Raw genomic sequence first — 17,430 nt, 5'->3', positions numbered from 1 at the left:
CGCAATTTCCTTATGAGCCAGGCAGCCTTTTCCCAGAACAGCTCCGTTTGCGCTGCCCGGCAGGAACACTTCTCTTTTGTTGCTAAACCCTAGAAAAGTGAAAGAGGGAAGAAAAAAGAACTTGAAACTTTGGCAAGCGGCGGAAATGCCCCTTCCAGCCCGCCTGGCAGAGCAGCCCGTGTCCGGCCGAGCGCGGCTGCTCCGAGGGGGAGCAAACGGCTGGACTTGGTGCAGTCCCAGAGCGTCTTCCTCCTTCTCCTCCTCCTCCTCCCTTATAGCTGGCACGAGCAGGTGGCACCGCAGGGGGATTGTCCCCACACTGTCCCCAGGCCACGCGCTGCCCGTGGCCTGGCACGCGCTGGGGCTGCCAGGATTCTGGGGCACTTTGCTCCCCCTGGGTGCTCCCATCACCTGCATCTCCCCCTCCTCGGCACCCGGCCTCTTCCCACTGGGAGGAGCATTGTCCGGGATGGGACGTGCGGGAAGAGTGGGCAGCTGTGGACTGGGTGCCTTGGGGCTAGAACTGGGGTTTCTGCAGCATCCCTGAACATCAGGTACCAACTCCAGAAACTATTTGGTAACCACAGGGCCCTCATCCCTCAATAATGCTGCCCCTGCCATGTCCTGCCACCCTCCCCAGGGCCGAACCCTGCAGCCTTCCTCCACTCCCTCCTCCTCCTCTCAGCCCTGCAGGTAGCAGCTCTGCAGAGCCAAGAGGCGCAGCCGGAGCTATGGGATGGGTGTTGGGTTAATGCAGCCCCTCTTGCCCCCGGAGCAGGACCAAAGCGGTGCTTGGGGCAGAGCCCTCACCCCAGCCCCACATGCAGTGGCCTCGTTCTGCTGCTGACCGCAGCACCCGCACCAGGGTCCAGCTTTTCCTCGCTGAACATTGGCCAGACATCATTGTCCCAGCCAGACAGTCTCCTCCTCGGCTCCAGGGTCATGCAGGGAAGTGTCCAAAGACCATGGATTAAGGAAAAAAACAGGCTAGCGCTGGGAGCAGCCCCCTCCCACAGCAAGGAAACATGAGCTCCATGAAACCACCTTCTTCCAACATTATTTATCCACAAAAAACCTTTATTGGGGATAAAATCAGAAATAAATAAGTGTCCATAGAAAATGAGTGATTAAAGAAAAAAAAAAAAAAGAATCGAAGTTAAGGGTACAAAAATCTCACTAAGTGGTTAGTGCCCCATGCTCTCCCATGCCCTCGCCATTCCCTCTCCTTGCCTCTGGTGGCCTCCCCATCCTCAGCAAGTCCCCTCCAGTGCCACCAAGGAGGGCCACGGGGGCTGTGGTCACCTCTGCCCCCTCCCGTCAGTAGGGGTACGGTGAGACGGAGATGAGGATGACGAAGCTGCTGCGCGGGCGCCGCGCGCCGAGCGGCAGGGCCTGCACGTGCAGGCGGTGGGTGCCGGGCGCGCGGAGCGGGCGCAGGGTGGACACGACGGCGCGGCCGCCCTCGTCGCGCAGGGCGAAGGGCGCCCCGGGCTCGCGCTGCAGCAGGCTGAAGGCCACGGTGCCGTTGCGCAGCGCGGCCCCGCGGGCGAAGGCGGCCAAGTGCAGCACGTCCCGGCCGCCCGCGACGCCCCACGGCAGCGGCAGCAGCTTGTACTGCAGCGTGGAGGCGCTGCCCGCGGCGCAGGCCGGCACGCAGCGGTGGAAGCAGAGCCTGCGCGGGATGCGGTGGCTCAGTGGGGGAGCCGAGCGCTGTCCCCGGCCCCGCGGGGCTGCCCCACTCACCCGGGGCTGGGGCCGCGGCGGTAGCCGGCCGGACACGGCGCCTCCACGCACTGGGCGCCTCCGCGCGTGTTGAAGCAGAGCTGCCCCGCGCCGCAGCGCTGGCTGCCCTCGGCGCACTCGTCCACGTCTGCGGGGACAGCAGGGAGGGTGGGCGAGGGGGGACCTGCACCCTGTCTGCTCTCATTCCCCCCAGGGCAGGATCAGGTATCAAAACCCATCTTGGACACCTTCCTCCCTGGCCTAGGGGCAGGGATGCAGCGCCCGGGCTCAGCAGGGATGCAGGAGCCAAGACGCTGAGCCCGGGAATACCCCTTAAGCTCCTCCACTAGGAGAATGACCCTGAGCTGGGCTGCACGCTGCATGCAAGGGGACAAAAGCCAAGTGCCAACAGGGACAGGGCTGGTGCCGATAGGGACAAGGGCTGGTGCTGAGGAGCAGAGGCCGAGGGAGGGGGCGCGTGGCGGCTCCCACTGACCGTGGCAGGTCCTGCCGTTGGGCAGCAGGCGGTACCCGGCGGGACACGTGCACCGGTAGCTGCCCTCGCTGTTCCTGCACTCGTGCTGGCACTGGTTCAGCATCTGGCACTCGTCGAGGTCTGTGGGGACGAAAGGGGTGAATTTCCTCCCCGTCCCCGCTGGCTCCCGCTGTGGCATGGTCAAACCCAGGGGAAGGGACGGGAGATGCAGCAGGGAAAGGAGGGGATGGGAATAAGGAGCCCGTCCTTTTTTAGGGGGCTTCCAAACTCAATTTCAGAATGGTTGAGGTTGGAAGGGACCTCTAGAGATCATCTAGTCCAACCCCGCTGCTCAAGCAAGGACACCTAGAGCACGTGGCACAGGGTGGCGTCCAGGCGACTTTGGAAGATCTCCAGAGAAGGAGACTCCACAACCTCTCTGGGCAGCCTGTTCTAGGGCTCTGGCACCCTCACAGGAAAGAAGTTCTTCCTCACATGGAGGTGGAACTGCCTGGGTTTCAACTTACACCCATTACCCCTCATCCTGGTGTCACCAGTCACCACGCAGAAGAGCCTGGCCCCATCCTCCCTACAGTCACCCCTCAGGTACTTGAACATGTTGATCAAGTCTCCTCTTAGCCTTCTCTTCCCCAGACTAAACGGGCCCAGCTCACTTAGCCTTTCCTCATGCAACAGATGCTCCGTGATCATGTTTGTGGCTCTACGCGGGACCCTCTCTAGAAGCTCCTCGCTCGGCGCTGCGCTGGCAGCATTGCCGCCCGCCGCGCGCTCACCGCTGCACGCGCCGTTCCTCCTGACGAATCCCGGCGGACAGGACGCCGCGGGGCCGGTCCCATCGGGAACGCCGAGGAGCCGCGGGGAGAAGGAGCGGCCGCGGGGAGGGACGCTGGGACGGTGCGCGGGGGCGCCCGGCTCACCGCAGGACCTGCCGTCGGGCAGCAGGGCCGCCCCGGGTGGGCACAGGCAGGAGAAGCTGCCCGGGACGTTGTGGCAGGCGAAGGCGCAGGGCCGGGGGAGCTGCAGGCACTCGTTCACGTCTGGGGAGGAAAGCGCCGCTGAGCGGTGGGGAAACTGAGGCCGGGAAGTGCTCTGTAACTGTTCGTGGCCCTGGCTCGTACCCAAGCACGGTCGTCCAGCGCCCTGCGAGCGGTAGCCACGAGGACACCTGCAGCGGTAGCTCCCGGGCACGTTCTCGCAGAGCTGGGGGTAGCGGCAGCCGTGGGAGCCCTGGCTGCATTCGTCCACATCTGAGCAGGACATGGGGGACAGGGGATGTCACCGCACCGGGGCCAAGGCTCAGCCCCCTGCACGCGCCCTTCCCCTGCACACGGATCAGGAGAGCCGCAATTGCGCTGGGCAGCCCCGCACAGACCCTCGCAGCCCCCAGGTGTGTTCATCAGGGCCCAGAGCGGTACCAAGACCCCTCGTGTGGCCCCAGCACTGGCGCGTGTCCCTCCCTTGCAAGGGCAGGGTTGTGCGCTTCAGCAATCACAGCTGGCTCGAGCAAAGGGCAGAGTCCCCCTGCCTCCCGCAGAGCTGCTGTCGTGGCAGGGACACAGCCCTGGAGGGGACCCTCCAGACCCAGCACAGCCCCCGTGCTGGGGAAGGGTCGGTACCGGTGCAGTAGAGCTGTTGGGGACCCAGGATGAATCCCGCCGGGCACTGGTCTCCGCTGGCCTCTGGGGAGCAAGCAGAGAGCGCAGGGAGCTGCATCATGGTGCAAACCAAGACCACGCTGCTGCCACCCCCATCCCGCAGAGACGCTACCTGTGTCGAGTGCAGCGCGGAGCTGGAAGAGCAGCTCCTCGGCGGCCGCGTCGAAGGCGGCCGTGAGCGCGCGGGCCCGCACGTGCTGCACACGCAGCGGCTGCCGGCCCCGCGCCGCCGCGTACGCGATGGAGTGGGTGCAGCGGGCACGGTCGACGCGGCCCCCCTGCACGAAGCTCTGCACCACCTCGCCGTGGAGCTGCCCGGGGCCCGTCTGCACGTAGCGCTCACTGAAATCCTGTGGAAAGAGCGGGATGCAGCGGGGGTCAGGGCCCGGGAGAGCCGCGGAGCTCCCGGGGTGGGAGTCCCCTCATGGAGGTGGCGACAAGGAGGAGGTGGCAGCACCTGCAGCTGTAGCACCCCGGCCTCGGCAAGGCGCTTGGGCACGGAGCCGCTGATGACGCTGTCGAGCAGCAGAGCGCCGGTGCCGTCCAAGCCGCGGGCAGTGTGCGTGATGTGCAGGAGCTCCCCTGCCGGGAGGGGACACGGCAACGGTGGCGTCCCCGCGAGACACACAACCCCCCAGGGGAGCGTGGGACTGAGCCCAGTGCCAGCAGGGATGGGCAGCGTGGGGGACATGAGAAGCCACCCAGGACTGGCACAAGAGCCCCCGAAACTCCTGTATCTGCTTGCAAGGGCGATGGTGGAGAGCGCAGCCAGGCGCGTGCTGGCCCGTGCACGCAGGCATCCGCGCACAGCCCACGTTTGCTGGGCTCAGGCCACGTGGCTTTGCCTTGATGCAGTCCCGGGGGAGCCACGTCTCCAAGAACACCTTGAGCCCTAGGGAACTTGGAGCACATCTAATTCCTTCCCAGCCATTTCTGCACCCGATATTTGGGACGCCACCAACCTAGCGATGCCATGGCCATCGGCATCTCCTGAAGCCACCAGCTCAAATGCCTAGGGCTGCCCCAGCACCGTGGTGGTCCCGTGTCCCTCACCTGTAGCAAACTCCACCTGTGACTCCTGCCTGAAGGTGCCCTGGGTCAGCAGGAAGCCGCTCTGGGTGTCCCCGCCGGCAAAGGACCAGTACACGGGGGCGACGATGGCCACGAGCACCCGCATCAGTGGCCCTGGGAGCGGAGCCAGCACAAGGCATCGACATGGAGCCAGCAGCTTTCCAGGGAGGCACCACCATCCCCCCAGCTCCCAGGAAGGCAGGAGGGGTCCGCACAGTCACCACGTACCCAAGGAGAGTGGGATGCTCTGAATGCTGCTCCGCACATCGGCCGTGCCAGCGCGGGGATCTTCCAGCACACTGGCATTGAGAGTGGCAACACCGAACTCCTGGGCGTTGATGATGCCGACAAGGCTGCCCCGCACACAACGTGGCTCTGCTGAGGAAACGGTGTCCCAAAAACCACTCGTGGGAGCTGTGAGCACTGGGAGCAACAATGCAGTATCCCTGGGGAGCATCCCTGGGGATCATCCCTAGCGGGGAACATCCCTAGGGGGGGAGCATCCCCACCAGCTACAGGTGCAGCCCCAGACCCAGTCGCTTTGCGCTCACCCTCCAGCAAGAGCGCAAGGCTCTCGGTGTGCTCCCTGCAGCAGCAGCAACGCTGCCATACGGGAGAGCTTAATGCAGCGGTGGGGCTAGAAGAGGAACGGAGAGCATGGGAGAACACCAGCCCTGCTCCCTCCCAAAGCCCCCTTGGAACTGCGAGGAAGACACCCACCTCGCACGGTGAGGAAGGCCTGGGCGACGTCGGAGCCGAGCGCATTGCGCGCGTGGCAGGCGTAGCCGCCGGTGTCGTCGTGGCGGGCGGCGCGGAGGAGCAGCGTGCCGTTGGGCAGCACGCGGGCGCGCGGGCCCTCCCGCAGCGCCGCGCCGCCCCGCCGCCACTCCAGCGACGGCGTGGGCTCCCCGCGCGCCTCGCAGTGCAGCAGCACCCGCTGCCCCGTGCCCACCACTGCCGCCCGTGGATGCACCTGCACCCGCGGCGCGCCTGCGGGGAGAGCGGAGCCGTCCCGGACCGTTTGCACGGCCCAAATCCCTGCCCTTGCTGCGCTTCTCCACCTCCTCCCCTCCCCGTTCTCAGCCGACACCCCTCTTTTGACTTCTCCATCCCCATCAGCATGGAATGGGCATGGACCTAAAGCAGCCCTTTTTACCCAAATGAGGGTGCAAAGAGGGCAGCACTCACTCTGCAGCACCAGTGTGATGAGCTTGGCCGCCGAGCCCACCTCGTTCTCCGCCACGCACCGGTACTGCCCCACATCGGACTCCTGGTGAGGTTGATACGGGTGTCAATGCAGAGGCACGGGAGCAGACAGACCCCGAAGGAGCTGCCAGCACAAGCTCTGCGGAAGGGCAGAGCCCCGACAGAACTACTCGTGCCAGCGCTGGCCCTGCAGCGCTGCCTGCGGCCCCACTCACCGCCGTGCCGCGGACGAGCAGGGAGCCGTTGTGCAGCTGGCGCAGGCGCGGGCTGGGGGCCAGCGGGACCCCATCCTTGCTCCAGCGGACCAGGGGCGCCGGGTAGCCCTGGGCCTCGCAGGGCAGCAGGGCCTGGCCCCCCACGGGCTCCACCTGGTAGGCGCTGGGCTCCCCCCGCACGACGGGCGCCGCTGGGGAAGGCGGGAGGTGGGAGAGCGCTGGGGGCGGCCGCGTGTCACCGCGTGCCCCGGTGAGCGCCTACCTCGCACGTGGACCTCGCTGACTGTGCTGATGGTGCCGATGCTGTTCTCAGCCCGGCATACGTAGGTGCCGCTGGCCGCCGCGGTGACGGCCTCCCGCTGCAGGGTGCTCCGGCCGCTCTGCTCCCGCACGCCAGCTGCAAGGGGAAGCCAGCGTCAGGGCATGGAGCAGCCCGTTGCATCCCTGCGTGTGGCCCCAGCAAGGTGGGAAAAACGCAAGGAGGGAACCCAGCGCAATGTGCTCCCTTCGAGTTAGCGGTGGGCAGGCTCCACGCTCAGCACTCTCCTCTCCACGCACCGGTGACGGGCTGGCCGTTGGCCGTCCAGGTGAGCCGGGGCTCGGGGTTGCCCTTGGCGGCACACAGCAGCTCCAGCCGCTCCCCCCGGCTCAGGACGACGTTCCCGGGCAGCTGGGTGAAGACGGGCAGGGTGTGCACGGAGAGCTGGAGCTGGCGGACGGCTTTCCCAGCCGAGTTCGCCGCTGTGCAGGAGTAGCTGCCGGCATCCCCTTCCTGCGGAGGAGAGCGGGCAGGAGCAGAACGGGACCGGGACCTGCGCTGCAGAGAGCACCAGCCTCCCCACATGGCCCTGGGCACTGCACGGGGCAGAGCAACGCCCTCGCCAGCAGAGATGCTTCCAAAAACAGCAAGGAGGCCAGTGCCAAGTGACAGCAGGTCCTGCTAGCCCCAGCCCTGCAGGGTATCTAGATCTTCTCCTTGCACGCCAAAGCTTCCCGCAAGGGCGCTGGTCTTTGCAGCATGCCAGGCTGCGGGAAGCCGCGCCGGTGCCCGCGCTCACCTGCACGTCCCGGAGCAGCAGCGCGCCGGAGGGCAGCACGGTGGCCTTGGTGCCCCGCACCGGGGCTCCCTCTCTGCTCCAGGACACGCGGGGCTCGGGGATGCCCCGGGCTGCACAGGGCAGCTGGGCTTCGAGTCCCTCCAGCACTGTCAGTTGTGTGGGGCCGGGCGCGATGGCCGGGGGCACTGCGAGGGGCAGGAGGGCAGGGGCAGCAGCTGCAGGGGGCTGCGCTCCCAGCCCTGAGCATCCTCCGCACGCGGCTGCAGTGCTTGCAGCGGCGTCACGGCCTCACCTCGCACGATGAGCCTGGTCCGTCCCGACGCAGTGCCCGAGGGGTTCTGAGCCACGCACAGGTAAATGCCAGCATCTTGCTCGGAGGCACGTGGGATGTGCAGCCGCCCATTGGGGAGCACCTCTAACCCGTGCCCTGCTGGGAGACAGCACCCGTGAGGGCCAGGAGAGAGCAGGACCAGGACCTACCACGCTCAACCCAGGGCTTTGTGAGGACCTCACCTCTGGGGACGAGGACACCCTCCTTCTGCCAGGTGATGGCCGGCGGAGGGACGCCGCTGGCCTGGCAGGACAGCGCTGCACTGGCATTGACCATCACCATCACCATGCCGGGCAGGGGCTTCAGCACGGGGGGCTCTGCGGTGAAGGGAAGCAGGGGACACGCTGCCAAGGCTCCTTCCCAGCCCCGCAGCCTCATGGTGGCTGCGGCACTGCGCCCGTACCGTGCACGGCGAGCAGGAGGTGCTTGTGCGCAGCGCCGGCGGCGTTCCTCGCCGTGCAGGTGTAGCGGCCAGCGTGCACGGGCAGCGCCTGGGGGATCTCCAGGGCTCCTGGGGAGAGGACGAGCAGAAGGGAGGCAGGAGGAGCAAGGGGACAGGAGACACGAGGCATCCCCGCTGCCCCGGGCCCCCGTACCTGTGGGCAGGACGCGGTAGCCGCCAGCGCGGCGCGCCAGCGTGGCCCCGTCCTTGCTCCAGGACAGCGCTGGCGGGGGCACGCCGGAGGCGTAGCACGTGAGCACAGCGGGGGACAGCCGGGTGACCACCACCTCCGTGACGTCGTCTGCGATGGCAGGGGGCACTGGGGAGGGCGGTGGGACAGGGCGGTGAGACGGGCCACATAGGGCAGCGCTGCTCATGGTGCACAACGGGGTGATGCTCCCATCTCCCCTCTTGCTCAGCCCTGTTCCCACACCCGGCGGGGGTCCTTCCAAGCTGTACCACCGCACCTCATCCCTGGGAAGCCGTTTTCCATTGCACCACCAAGAGCTCACCATGGACAGACACGAGGAAGCGCTTGCGGGCCTCGCCGGCGGCACTGGTGGCCACGCACTCGAAGGTGCCCTCGTCCTGCGGGCCGGGGCTGGCGAGCAGCAGCGAGCCGGAGGGCTGCAGCCTGCGGCGGGAAGAGCGCGTTGGCCGTGGGGAGCGCGCCGGGACGTGCGGCCACCACCGCTGCTGTACCTGTAGGTGCCGGGCGGGATGTGTGGGTTCAGGGGACGACTGTTCCTGTACCTGTAGGCGCCGGGTGGGATGTGCAGGTTCAGGGGACGGCCATTCCTCGCCCAGGTGACGCGGGGCTCAGGGGAGCCGGTGGCTTCGCAGGGCAGTGTAGCCGGCTGTTGTGCTACTGCGGTGATGCTGGAGGGCCCGGGGGCGATGGCAGGAGGGACTGCAGAGGAGCACACGGAGGGGGATGGCTCAGGAGCCACCATGCATTGCCAAGCCATGGACAGGGGTGCCTTGGCACGAGTGCGCGAAGGGCTTGTGGGGAGGGAGGCAGCACAGCCGGGCTCCGAGCAGCCCGTGAGCCCCCAAGGACCCGGCCGACTCCTCCGCCTACCCAGCACATGCAGTTCGAGGCCTCGGCGGGCAGAGCCGGCAGGGCTGGAGGCCACGCAGAGGTAGTGGCCTGAATCCTGGGCCCGAATGGGGTCTATGTGCAGGGAGCCCCCCGGTAGCAGCCGCAGCCTGCGGGAAGCATAGTGAGCCCTGTAAGGCTCATCGGGCTCCTCCACAGCCGAGATGCACCCGCCTCCAGCAGCATCCTGCTCCTGGCACGCCAAAACGCCCATGGATGTGGAGGCTGGCGTGGCCGAGAGCTGTCTCGGATGCTGCAGAGTCCTGTACCGGCTGTTCCCAGGGAGCGACAGGAGCTGTCCGTCCTTCCGCCACGTCACCTGCGGCACAGGCCACCCCTCCGCGTGGCAGGGCAGCACGGCTGAGCTGTTCGCGGGCACACTCACCACTTCGGGGCCGGGCTGGATCCCTGGGGACACTGTGGCATCGCCAGGGACAGAAGGATAATGGTTAGAAACAGAGCTCAGGGAGTGAAGAAATTCAGAGTAGTCCCTAGGCCTGGGCAGCGCTCAACTCTCCTTTCCTGTTATCCCATTACCCTATCCCTAGCAGATCCCACAGGAATACGCATCGCTGTAAGGAGGGGGGCTCGGGCTAGCGCCAGCCCCCAGCACACCCAGGAATGTCCCTGGTGCGTTGCTCACCGTGAACATCCACGTGGAAGCGCAGGCTGGTGCTGCCCAGCGCGTTGCTGGCGGTGCAGCTGTAGTCACCGCTGTCCGTCCGCAGCGGCGCTCCGAGCTGCAGGAAGCGGCCGCCGTCCAGCACACGCACGCGGGCGTCCTCCTGGCAGCCCCGAGAGCCCCTGTGAGCAGCGCTGCCCCCGGCGCCCGCGCGCCCGCGAGCCGCCGCGCTCCTACCCGCAGCGGGGAGCCCTGCCGCTGCCACGCGATGTGCGGAGGCGGCACCGCGGCCGCGGGGCACTCCAGGGTGAGCTGCTCTCCTGCCCGGACTGTGACGTTGCGAGTCTCTCCGGCACCCGCGATGATGGGGGGTGCTGTGGGACACGTGGGACAAGGGACACGCTGCTCGAGGCCCGGCATGGCCCCTTGGCTCCTGGCTTGCCCTGCATTCACCCCGGAATGTGCCATCTCACTAGTTCCAGGACCCACGACCTTCCCACCCCCTTGGGCTCAGTCCTCTCACCCCCTGCCTCCGGGGTTGACGGTACCTTGGGCCTGGACATGGAAGGTGCCGCTGTCCTCACCGGCTGGGCTCGTGGCCAGGCAGGTGTACAAGCCAGCATCGGCCACCTGCCAGAGACCCAGAGATGGAAAATGGATGGAAACCCACCGAAGATGAAAGGAGAAGGTGGGTCGGGAGATGGGACAAGACCTCGGCACGCTCTATCCGCAGGGTGCTCTCATTCCCTGCCACGAGTTGGGGTCCAGCCAGCAGCCGCCCATCCTTCTCCCAGGTGACAGTGGGCACAGGGACACCCGTCACCAGGCACGTCAGCTCCAGCGGGGCACCGGCAGTGATGAGCATCTCAACCATGTGTGCTGGGACCTCGACCTGGGGCGGCTCTGCAAGGCATGGGGTGCGCGGTGAGGGGCTCCCACCCTGCTGGGTGCTCCCGAAAGCGAGCGGGAGGACACGTACCCATCACCACGAGGCGGAAGCGCTGGCTGGCTTCACCCGCCTCGTTTGTGGCCAGGCAGGAGTAAACCCCAGCGTCCGCCAGCCCCACAGCCTCCAGGCGCAGCCGCGAGCTTGTGCCATTGCCCCCCGGCGCCAGGGGCTCCCCGTCCTTCAGCCAGCTCAGCACCGGTGCTGGAGAGCCGGTGGCATCGCAGGTGAAGGTCACCTCGGCACCCGCCATCACCACCTGCTCCTCGCTGCTCTCCGGGGTCACCTCCAGCACGGGGGGCACTAGGGAGGGAGCAGCATGGGTCAGGGGATGGGAAAGCAAAGCTAGATCCTCTCCTGAGGATGCTTGCAGGAGACTTGGAATCCCCAGGAGCAGTTCAACCTCCTCTAGAGGGTGACCCGCTATGAGAAGAGGGACTTGTCACCATCTCAGCTCCCTTCTTCCTCTCCTTTTGAGCTACACCATACAAAAGACCACCCCAAGGTCCAGAACACACATGGGGCTGCACTCTGCAAGGAGCACCAACCCCACAACCACATGCAGACGTGGCCACCCACCACCCTGCTCTGCTCACCTTGGCAGACCCCAAAATCCCAGCTCCCCCGTACCCTGGATGTGCAGGACGAAGCTGCGGTTGGCCACTCCAGCTTCATTGGCAGCCACACAGGTGTAGAGTCCAGCATCAGCCACCTGCACCGGGGAGATCCTGCACCACAGGAGAGGAGGAAGAGGAATCATCGCCAGCCCCAGGCATCCCCCCTGCTCCTAGCAGCATGGCAGGACACGGAGACGTCCCCAGGATCCACACACAGCGACGAGCTCCCTGCTTACCGGAGCGTGCGCCCGGCTGAGAGCAGGCGCACGCGGGCCGAGAGGCCGAGGGGCAGCCCGTCCTTGAGCCAGCTCAGCTGCAGGGGCCCGGTGCCCTGCGCCCGGCACTCCAGTGTCACCAGCATGCCCAGGACGCCGTAGAGCAGCTCCTCTGTGCCGCCGCTCTGGATGGATGGGGGAACTGGAGGAAGAAAAGGGAGTGAAGGGGCTGCAGCGGGGCAGGTGGCAGAGCCCCGTGCCCCGGCCTCGCTCACCCAGCACACTCAGTGTGTGCAGCCGCGTGTCTTCACCGGCACCATTTCGAGCCAGGCAGGTGTAGGCACCTGCATCAGCAGCCTGGAGCCCCTCGAGGAGCAGAGAGCTGCCATCTGGAGCCAGCCTGCGTGGGGAGCCCGGGGTGGTGAGCACAGGGATGCTCCGAGGTCACCGCCGTGGGTACCACACGAAGGGGATGCTGCAGGGCCAGGTACCCGCACCAGATTTCAGGGCAGTCCCCATCCAGGCTGGCCCCGTGGGGACTCACCGGGCGCGCGATGGGGGCTGGAGCCCCAGGGGCTGCCCGTCCTTCAGCCAGGTGACCTGGGGGACAGGCTGACCCTCAGCTTGGCACTCCAGCATCACCCCACTGCCCTCCAGCACGCTGTGCTCGCTGGGGACCCCTGCGCTCGTGATCCGGGGAGCCACTGCGTGGGGAAGAGAGTAAGATCAAGGACGAGGAGGAGAAAGACTGCCTGAGCTATGTGCCCCTCTGAGGAGGGTCTTCTGGCCGCAGCACCAAGCCCTACCTTGCACCAGCACCAGGAAGTCCTTGCGCACGTCGGCGCCGTGGCCGCGCGCCAGGCACGTGTAGCGGCCCTCGTGGAAGGGCTGCAAGGGGCTGAGCTGCAGCTGCGGCCCCCGCGCCACCAGGCCCTGCTCCGGGCTGCTCTCTGCGAGGAGATCAGGCAAAGGGACAGGGGCTGCAGCGGCTCTGCCCTGCCGAGCCCTCCCCAGGACCCCCTGGCTCCAAGACCCAGGCGGGAGGACAGGTGAAAGCTGCACGGAGGCAGCACATCCACACTGCATCTTTCTGGGACTTCAAGGGCATGAACCACCAGCTGGGGACAGAGGCCACTGCCTGGTGCCCAGAGAGGCCCCTGTCTCACAACCTGCACCCAGACCCCTTCCTTGAGCCTCGTGAACAACTGTGAGGCCTCTTAGAAGCAGGTAGAAGAAATGCCAGCACTTCTGTGTCCTCCCCTTTCTGTCCTGGAGCTCTGCCATGCCCTGCAGCACCCAGATCAGGTGCTGCTGTCTCCCCACTGGATTGCAAATAGGGAAACTGAGGCAGGATGGCTTCACGGCGCGAGATCAGAGCCCATGGCAGCATCACCCTGGCTCATACCCAGCGGGCGCCCATCCTTCAGCCAGGTGACGATGGGTACGGGCTCGCCGGTGACTTCACAGGTGAGGATGAGGGGCGTCCCCATGGCCGCGTCGAGTGTCTCCTGCTGCGGGTCCTCGATGCCCGGGGGTGCTGGTGGAAGGAGCAGTGCTGGGACTGCAGGCACAGCACAGGCACCGTGCTGTCCCGGCACACAGGAGCCTCTGCTGCTGCCGCCAATTCAGCAGCATCCCTAGGCAGAGGCGCATTTCCATCCCCACACAGCAAGAGCATCATGAGTGCAAGAGGGTGATGATGATATTCCCAAAGAAAAAACATTTCTATATTTGGATATTCAGGGGGCTAGTGATGGTGCATGTATCTATCTATACACAAGCCTGGTTTTCTGTCCCCACCTTGGACAGCAAGCACGAAGGTCTGCGCCACCTCTCCCATGGTACCGACTACCCGGCAGCCATAAAACCCTTCATCTGAGGCCTGGTGGAGGGAAGGGGGTGCGGTTAGATCCAGCGCAGGCAGAGCCAGTGGAATGCCCACCGCAGGGCAGCTTTACCTGCACGTTTTCTATTTCCAGCCTCCGGCCTGTTGGCAGGATGCGACCACTGTCCCCTGCCACAAGCTCCTGCCCATCCCTGTACCAGGTGATGATGGATCCCGGCTGTTCCTCCAGACTGCAGTGCAGGACGGCCGTGTCTCCGGCCTGCACCGTCACAGCTGGCTGCCGACCCACCGGAGCCTGAGCCTCAGCCGGTGGAGCTGAGGGAGGCAGGGACAAGGGAACCTTCATGGGGACCTGAGGCCAGCAGTTGCAACCAGGGCCTTTGGAGTCAATTGCTGGTAGCCAGGGTAGGCAGGGGAGATATCGGCTTCTGTGCAGGTAGACCTGCTGGCCAAGTGCTGCTGCTTACCCTGCACGGTGAGGATGAAGAGCTTCTCAGCTCTGCCAGCAGCGTTCAGAGCCACGCACATGTATATGCCCGTGCTGGAAAGCTGCAAGTGGGGTATCTGCAGGATGTGCGAGCCTAGAAGAAGCCAAGAGCAGCAAGTTGGGGTGGGGGGCAGGAGCCAGGTGCAATTCCAAGACACTGAGCTCATGAACCATCGCATCCCTTCGCCAGCTGGCACCAGCTCCAAGCAGCAGCAGACACCCGGACCCAAAGTCTCTCGTCGAGGTTCAAGGCCTTGACACACACTGCAGTGGAAGGTGCAGAGGATGCTCCTAGGGATGCTCATGGGAAGCATCAGCTGGGAGAGGAGGATGCCACCTCCTGAGAGAGGAGGATGGCTTAGAGCAAGTTGTTAGCATGTGGCTACATCTGAAGGTCTTAGCTCAGGAGTCGCTTGCACAGCATCCAGAAGGGGCTGGTTAGGCAAGTTAGAGCCCTTGGTACAGGGTTAGCAGTTGGTGTGGATCCTGCGGGACTCGCCTGACCTACCTGGGGTGATGAACACTTCCTCACCAGGCTCCAGGATGCGGCCGTCCTTGTACCACGCGATCTCCACGTCCACATGGGAGCGGACATCGCACGCCAGGGAGATGCTGCCGCCGACAACACCATCAACGCGTTCAGCGTTTGCCCCCACGATCCGGGGTGGTTCTGCTCCGGCCCACCCCAAAAGATAATTGCAAAAGGCGACCGTCACTGCCGAGGCCAAACTCACACTTCCCAGGGTGGTGCATTCACCACTAAGCATGGTCCTCAGCAAGGAGGAGAGCCAGGGCATAATGGGGCAGCTCAGAGGCTGGAAGAGAATCCAAGGGCAAGCAGAGAATGGGTGGAAAGAGCAGAAACCCAGCTGGAAGGTAACCCCAGAGGAAAACACCGACTCCCAGCTTGCTGTCATGGCTGGAAAAGTCAACATCTGTCCCCTGCCTTCTTCAAAGGAGGCAAATGGTGCCCACACACAAGCACCAAGCAAGCCCCTGTCCTGCTCTGCAGGCACCCTAAGAGTTGGGGCTGCAGAGCAGGGCTTTACACAGTGGCACTGACCCAAATGCTCTGCCAAAACACTGCAAGGAAGACACATGTGCCAAGTGTGGTCAGAGCCCAGCACGTTCCTGCAGGGCTCCCAAGGGCAGCTGCAGTCATGGCACGGGCTTTGCAAGCAGAATTTGCTTTGCCCTCTAGGACAAAGCACCTAAATAGCCCTGCAGGCACCTTGCCAGTCTCAAGCTCACCCCCAAATCTCTGGCCACTTGCTTTGGCCTCCTTGCACCTTGACCTCCTCCTGCGGCACATGGAGGAAGAGCAGGAGGTGCAGGGGGAGGAAGGCAGCCAAGCAGATCAGGAGCCACGTGAGCTCCACGATAGCTCTGGCACAGGCTTGAGCAGGCAGAGAAGGAGAGGAGATGAAGCAGTGACCCGGGAAAGGCCCAGAGCACTTACCCCGCACGCTGAGGGCAAAGTGCTTCTCGGCAGAGCCGGCCGGGTTCTCTGCCGCACACGTGTAGTTGCCCTCATCGTTCACCTCCACCGCAGTCACCTGCGAAGGAGAAGCAGAGCCCTGCTGAAGTCCACAGGGCTCCACACACTCAGCCACGGGGAGAAGGTGCCCTTCCTTCTGCTCAGCATCTCCCGTAATCCCCCGGCCCAGGGAGAAGCTGACCTGCAGGACCTCGCCATCTGCCAGGAGCTGGTGCCGTGGGCCAGCCACAACGGGGGCATCATTCCAGAGCCAGGAAACTGCAGGCGCCGGGTTTCCTGTGGCTTCACACTTGAGGTGGAGGGTGCTGTTGGCTGTGATGGTCACCTCCTCCACATGGTCCTCCATGCTCCCATGGATGATGGGGGCAGCTGGGCCGAGGCGTCAAGAAGCAGAAAGTTATAGAGATCCCACCTGAGACCGCTACAGCTGGTGCTCACGCAGGGCGCTCGCCCCGTACTCACTGAGCACCTCCAGCTCGTAGTGCATCCGGTCCTCCCCGGCGTCGTTGGTTGCCTCGCACGTGTACCTGCCCGCATCCTCCTCCCGCACAGCGGGCAGCTGCAGCACCCGGCCCCCTGTGTGCAGGGCAGGGGGGTTCCCACCATGGGAGCCGTGGGGCAGAGGCCTTGGAGAGCAGTGCGCACCCCACACGCCATGCAGAGCCACTTGTGCAGCCCTGGTCACAGCGTCCTGCTGTGCCACACGTGCCAGTAGGACCTTGGGAGCAGCATCCATCCCCACCATGCATTATGGATGCTCTACCATACTGCTCCAGAAAACATCCCCAGTGGGAGACCCATCGCTCCAATGGCACCCATGCCCCTTACCGAGCAATATCAGCACTTCCTGGCTGGAGGAGAGGGGCTCTCCATCCTTGTACCAGGTGAGCCGTGGAGGCGGGACAGCACTGGTGTCACAGTAGAGCACAGCCGGGTTGTTGAGCACAGCCTGCCGGTGCTCCACCACCTCGCCGTCCTCGTCTTCTTCTCTGTAGAGGATCTCAAAGGCCTCGTTGGCACTCCCTGGCCTCTGGAACAGTGGTGGCACTGCAGGGACAGCAAGGTGCCGAGTGGCAGAGAAGAGGGACTTGCACCTCCTCAAGTGCAACCAGAGCACCTGACTCAGCCCTAGCGAGATACCATTTCCCAGCACACATGAGCCTTCTTCCTGTTTCTTTTGGTCTTCTTCCACGAGAGACTCAATTAAGGAGCTCTCATGCCAAGGCACCCACTTCTCCAGGCACAGGATGGCCCCTTGAGACTGGTTTCCCACTTCAGCTCACCTTGGATGCGCACACTGAAGTCCTTGTCGTCTTCACCCACAGCATTGGTAGCCACACAGGTGTAGTGCCCTGAATCAGAGACACTGGCCGGTTTGATCTGAAGGATCTGCCCCTCTCTGAGGATCTGGAGGTGACCAGCACTTTCCAGGAGCTGGTGTAGGAATTCCAGCCCCAAAGGAGGATAGGGAAAGGAAAAAAAAAAAAAAAGAAAAAAAAAAGAAAGAAGTAGGGAGGAGGATTACACACTAGCTCTGAAGTATCCAGAAGCAGGACAGAGAACACCCAGGTATTATTTCCCCATCTTCATCCACCTGGCAGTTTCCAGACCATGCAGCTCCTCCCTGCCTGTGGTCAGGGTCTCACCTGCCCATCCTTGTACCACTGGGTGGTCGGCTCGGGCACAGCCCAAGATTCGCACTCCAGCGTCACAGTGCTGTTGACCTTGGTTTTCACTTCTGTCACAGCAAATTCCCAGTAAGGGTCATCTTTGGTAATCCAAGGAGGAACTGGTAAGGAGACATGGCATGGCTGGAGTGAGAAAATAGTCCTCTATTGCCCTTGCTCTGCCCTAATCCAACAGACATGCTGACAGGCAGAGTGGCAGGCAGGCCTCGGAGAGCC

At 64.7% G+C, this 17,430-nt stretch overlaps 1 protein-coding gene across 1 annotated transcript in view; it reads right to left on the bottom strand.

The window, feature by feature from the left end:
• Positions 1 to 1,317: 1,317 nt before the first annotated feature.
• Positions 1,318 to 17,430, bottom strand: part of HMCN2 (hemicentin 2) — a 44,725-nt gene continuing 28,612 nt past the window's right edge. The window contains exons 52-96 of the mRNA XM_088525457.1: positions 17,173 to 17,315; positions 16,810 to 16,960; positions 16,355 to 16,573; positions 15,989 to 16,102; positions 15,708 to 15,895; positions 15,488 to 15,584; positions 14,537 to 14,698; positions 14,009 to 14,122; positions 13,654 to 13,856; positions 13,496 to 13,577; positions 13,101 to 13,232; positions 12,502 to 12,645; positions 12,240 to 12,399; positions 11,971 to 12,095; positions 11,717 to 11,897; positions 11,494 to 11,591; positions 10,897 to 11,166; positions 10,630 to 10,820; positions 10,466 to 10,547; positions 10,155 to 10,291; positions 9,939 to 10,080; positions 9,565 to 9,712; positions 9,278 to 9,405; positions 8,950 to 9,106; positions 8,709 to 8,830; positions 8,351 to 8,515; positions 8,158 to 8,265; positions 7,937 to 8,071; positions 7,716 to 7,850; positions 7,424 to 7,608; positions 6,924 to 7,137; positions 6,628 to 6,762; positions 6,366 to 6,556; positions 6,133 to 6,214; positions 5,665 to 5,934; positions 5,173 to 5,319; positions 4,927 to 5,058; positions 4,331 to 4,455; positions 3,986 to 4,223; positions 3,835 to 3,897; positions 3,337 to 3,465; positions 2,992 to 3,255; positions 2,219 to 2,338; positions 1,744 to 1,870; positions 1,318 to 1,672 (exon numbers count right to left, since the gene is read on the bottom strand). Of these exons, the coding sequence (XP_088381583.1) occupies positions 1,318 to 1,672; positions 1,744 to 1,870; positions 2,219 to 2,338; positions 2,992 to 3,255; positions 3,337 to 3,465; positions 3,835 to 3,897; positions 3,986 to 4,223; positions 4,331 to 4,455; positions 4,927 to 5,058; positions 5,173 to 5,319; positions 5,665 to 5,934; positions 6,133 to 6,214; positions 6,366 to 6,556; positions 6,628 to 6,762; positions 6,924 to 7,137; positions 7,424 to 7,608; positions 7,716 to 7,850; positions 7,937 to 8,071; positions 8,158 to 8,265; positions 8,351 to 8,515; positions 8,709 to 8,830; positions 8,950 to 9,106; positions 9,278 to 9,405; positions 9,565 to 9,712; positions 9,939 to 10,080; positions 10,155 to 10,291; positions 10,466 to 10,547; positions 10,630 to 10,820; positions 10,897 to 11,166; positions 11,494 to 11,591; positions 11,717 to 11,897; positions 11,971 to 12,095; positions 12,240 to 12,399; positions 12,502 to 12,645; positions 13,101 to 13,232; positions 13,496 to 13,577; positions 13,654 to 13,856; positions 14,009 to 14,122; positions 14,537 to 14,698; positions 15,488 to 15,584; positions 15,708 to 15,895; positions 15,989 to 16,102; positions 16,355 to 16,573; positions 16,810 to 16,960; positions 17,173 to 17,315 (7,010 nt within the window). The remainder of the gene's footprint in view (positions 1,673 to 1,743; positions 1,871 to 2,218; positions 2,339 to 2,991; positions 3,256 to 3,336; positions 3,466 to 3,834; positions 3,898 to 3,985; positions 4,224 to 4,330; positions 4,456 to 4,926; positions 5,059 to 5,172; positions 5,320 to 5,664; positions 5,935 to 6,132; positions 6,215 to 6,365; positions 6,557 to 6,627; positions 6,763 to 6,923; positions 7,138 to 7,423; positions 7,609 to 7,715; positions 7,851 to 7,936; positions 8,072 to 8,157; positions 8,266 to 8,350; positions 8,516 to 8,708; positions 8,831 to 8,949; positions 9,107 to 9,277; positions 9,406 to 9,564; positions 9,713 to 9,938; positions 10,081 to 10,154; positions 10,292 to 10,465; positions 10,548 to 10,629; positions 10,821 to 10,896; positions 11,167 to 11,493; positions 11,592 to 11,716; positions 11,898 to 11,970; positions 12,096 to 12,239; positions 12,400 to 12,501; positions 12,646 to 13,100; positions 13,233 to 13,495; positions 13,578 to 13,653; positions 13,857 to 14,008; positions 14,123 to 14,536; positions 14,699 to 15,487; positions 15,585 to 15,707; positions 15,896 to 15,988; positions 16,103 to 16,354; positions 16,574 to 16,809; positions 16,961 to 17,172; positions 17,316 to 17,430) is intronic.

This window comes from Tinamus guttatus, unplaced genomic scaffold, assembly GCF_059628265.1.
Source record: "Tinamus guttatus ecotype Peru unplaced genomic scaffold, ASM5962826v1 Tinamus_guttatus_pri_ptg000226l, whole genome shotgun sequence".
Classification (NCBI taxonomy): domain Eukaryota; kingdom Metazoa; phylum Chordata; class Aves; order Tinamiformes; family Tinamidae; genus Tinamus; species Tinamus guttatus.
This window is presented reverse-complemented; position numbering and strand designations above follow the sequence as displayed.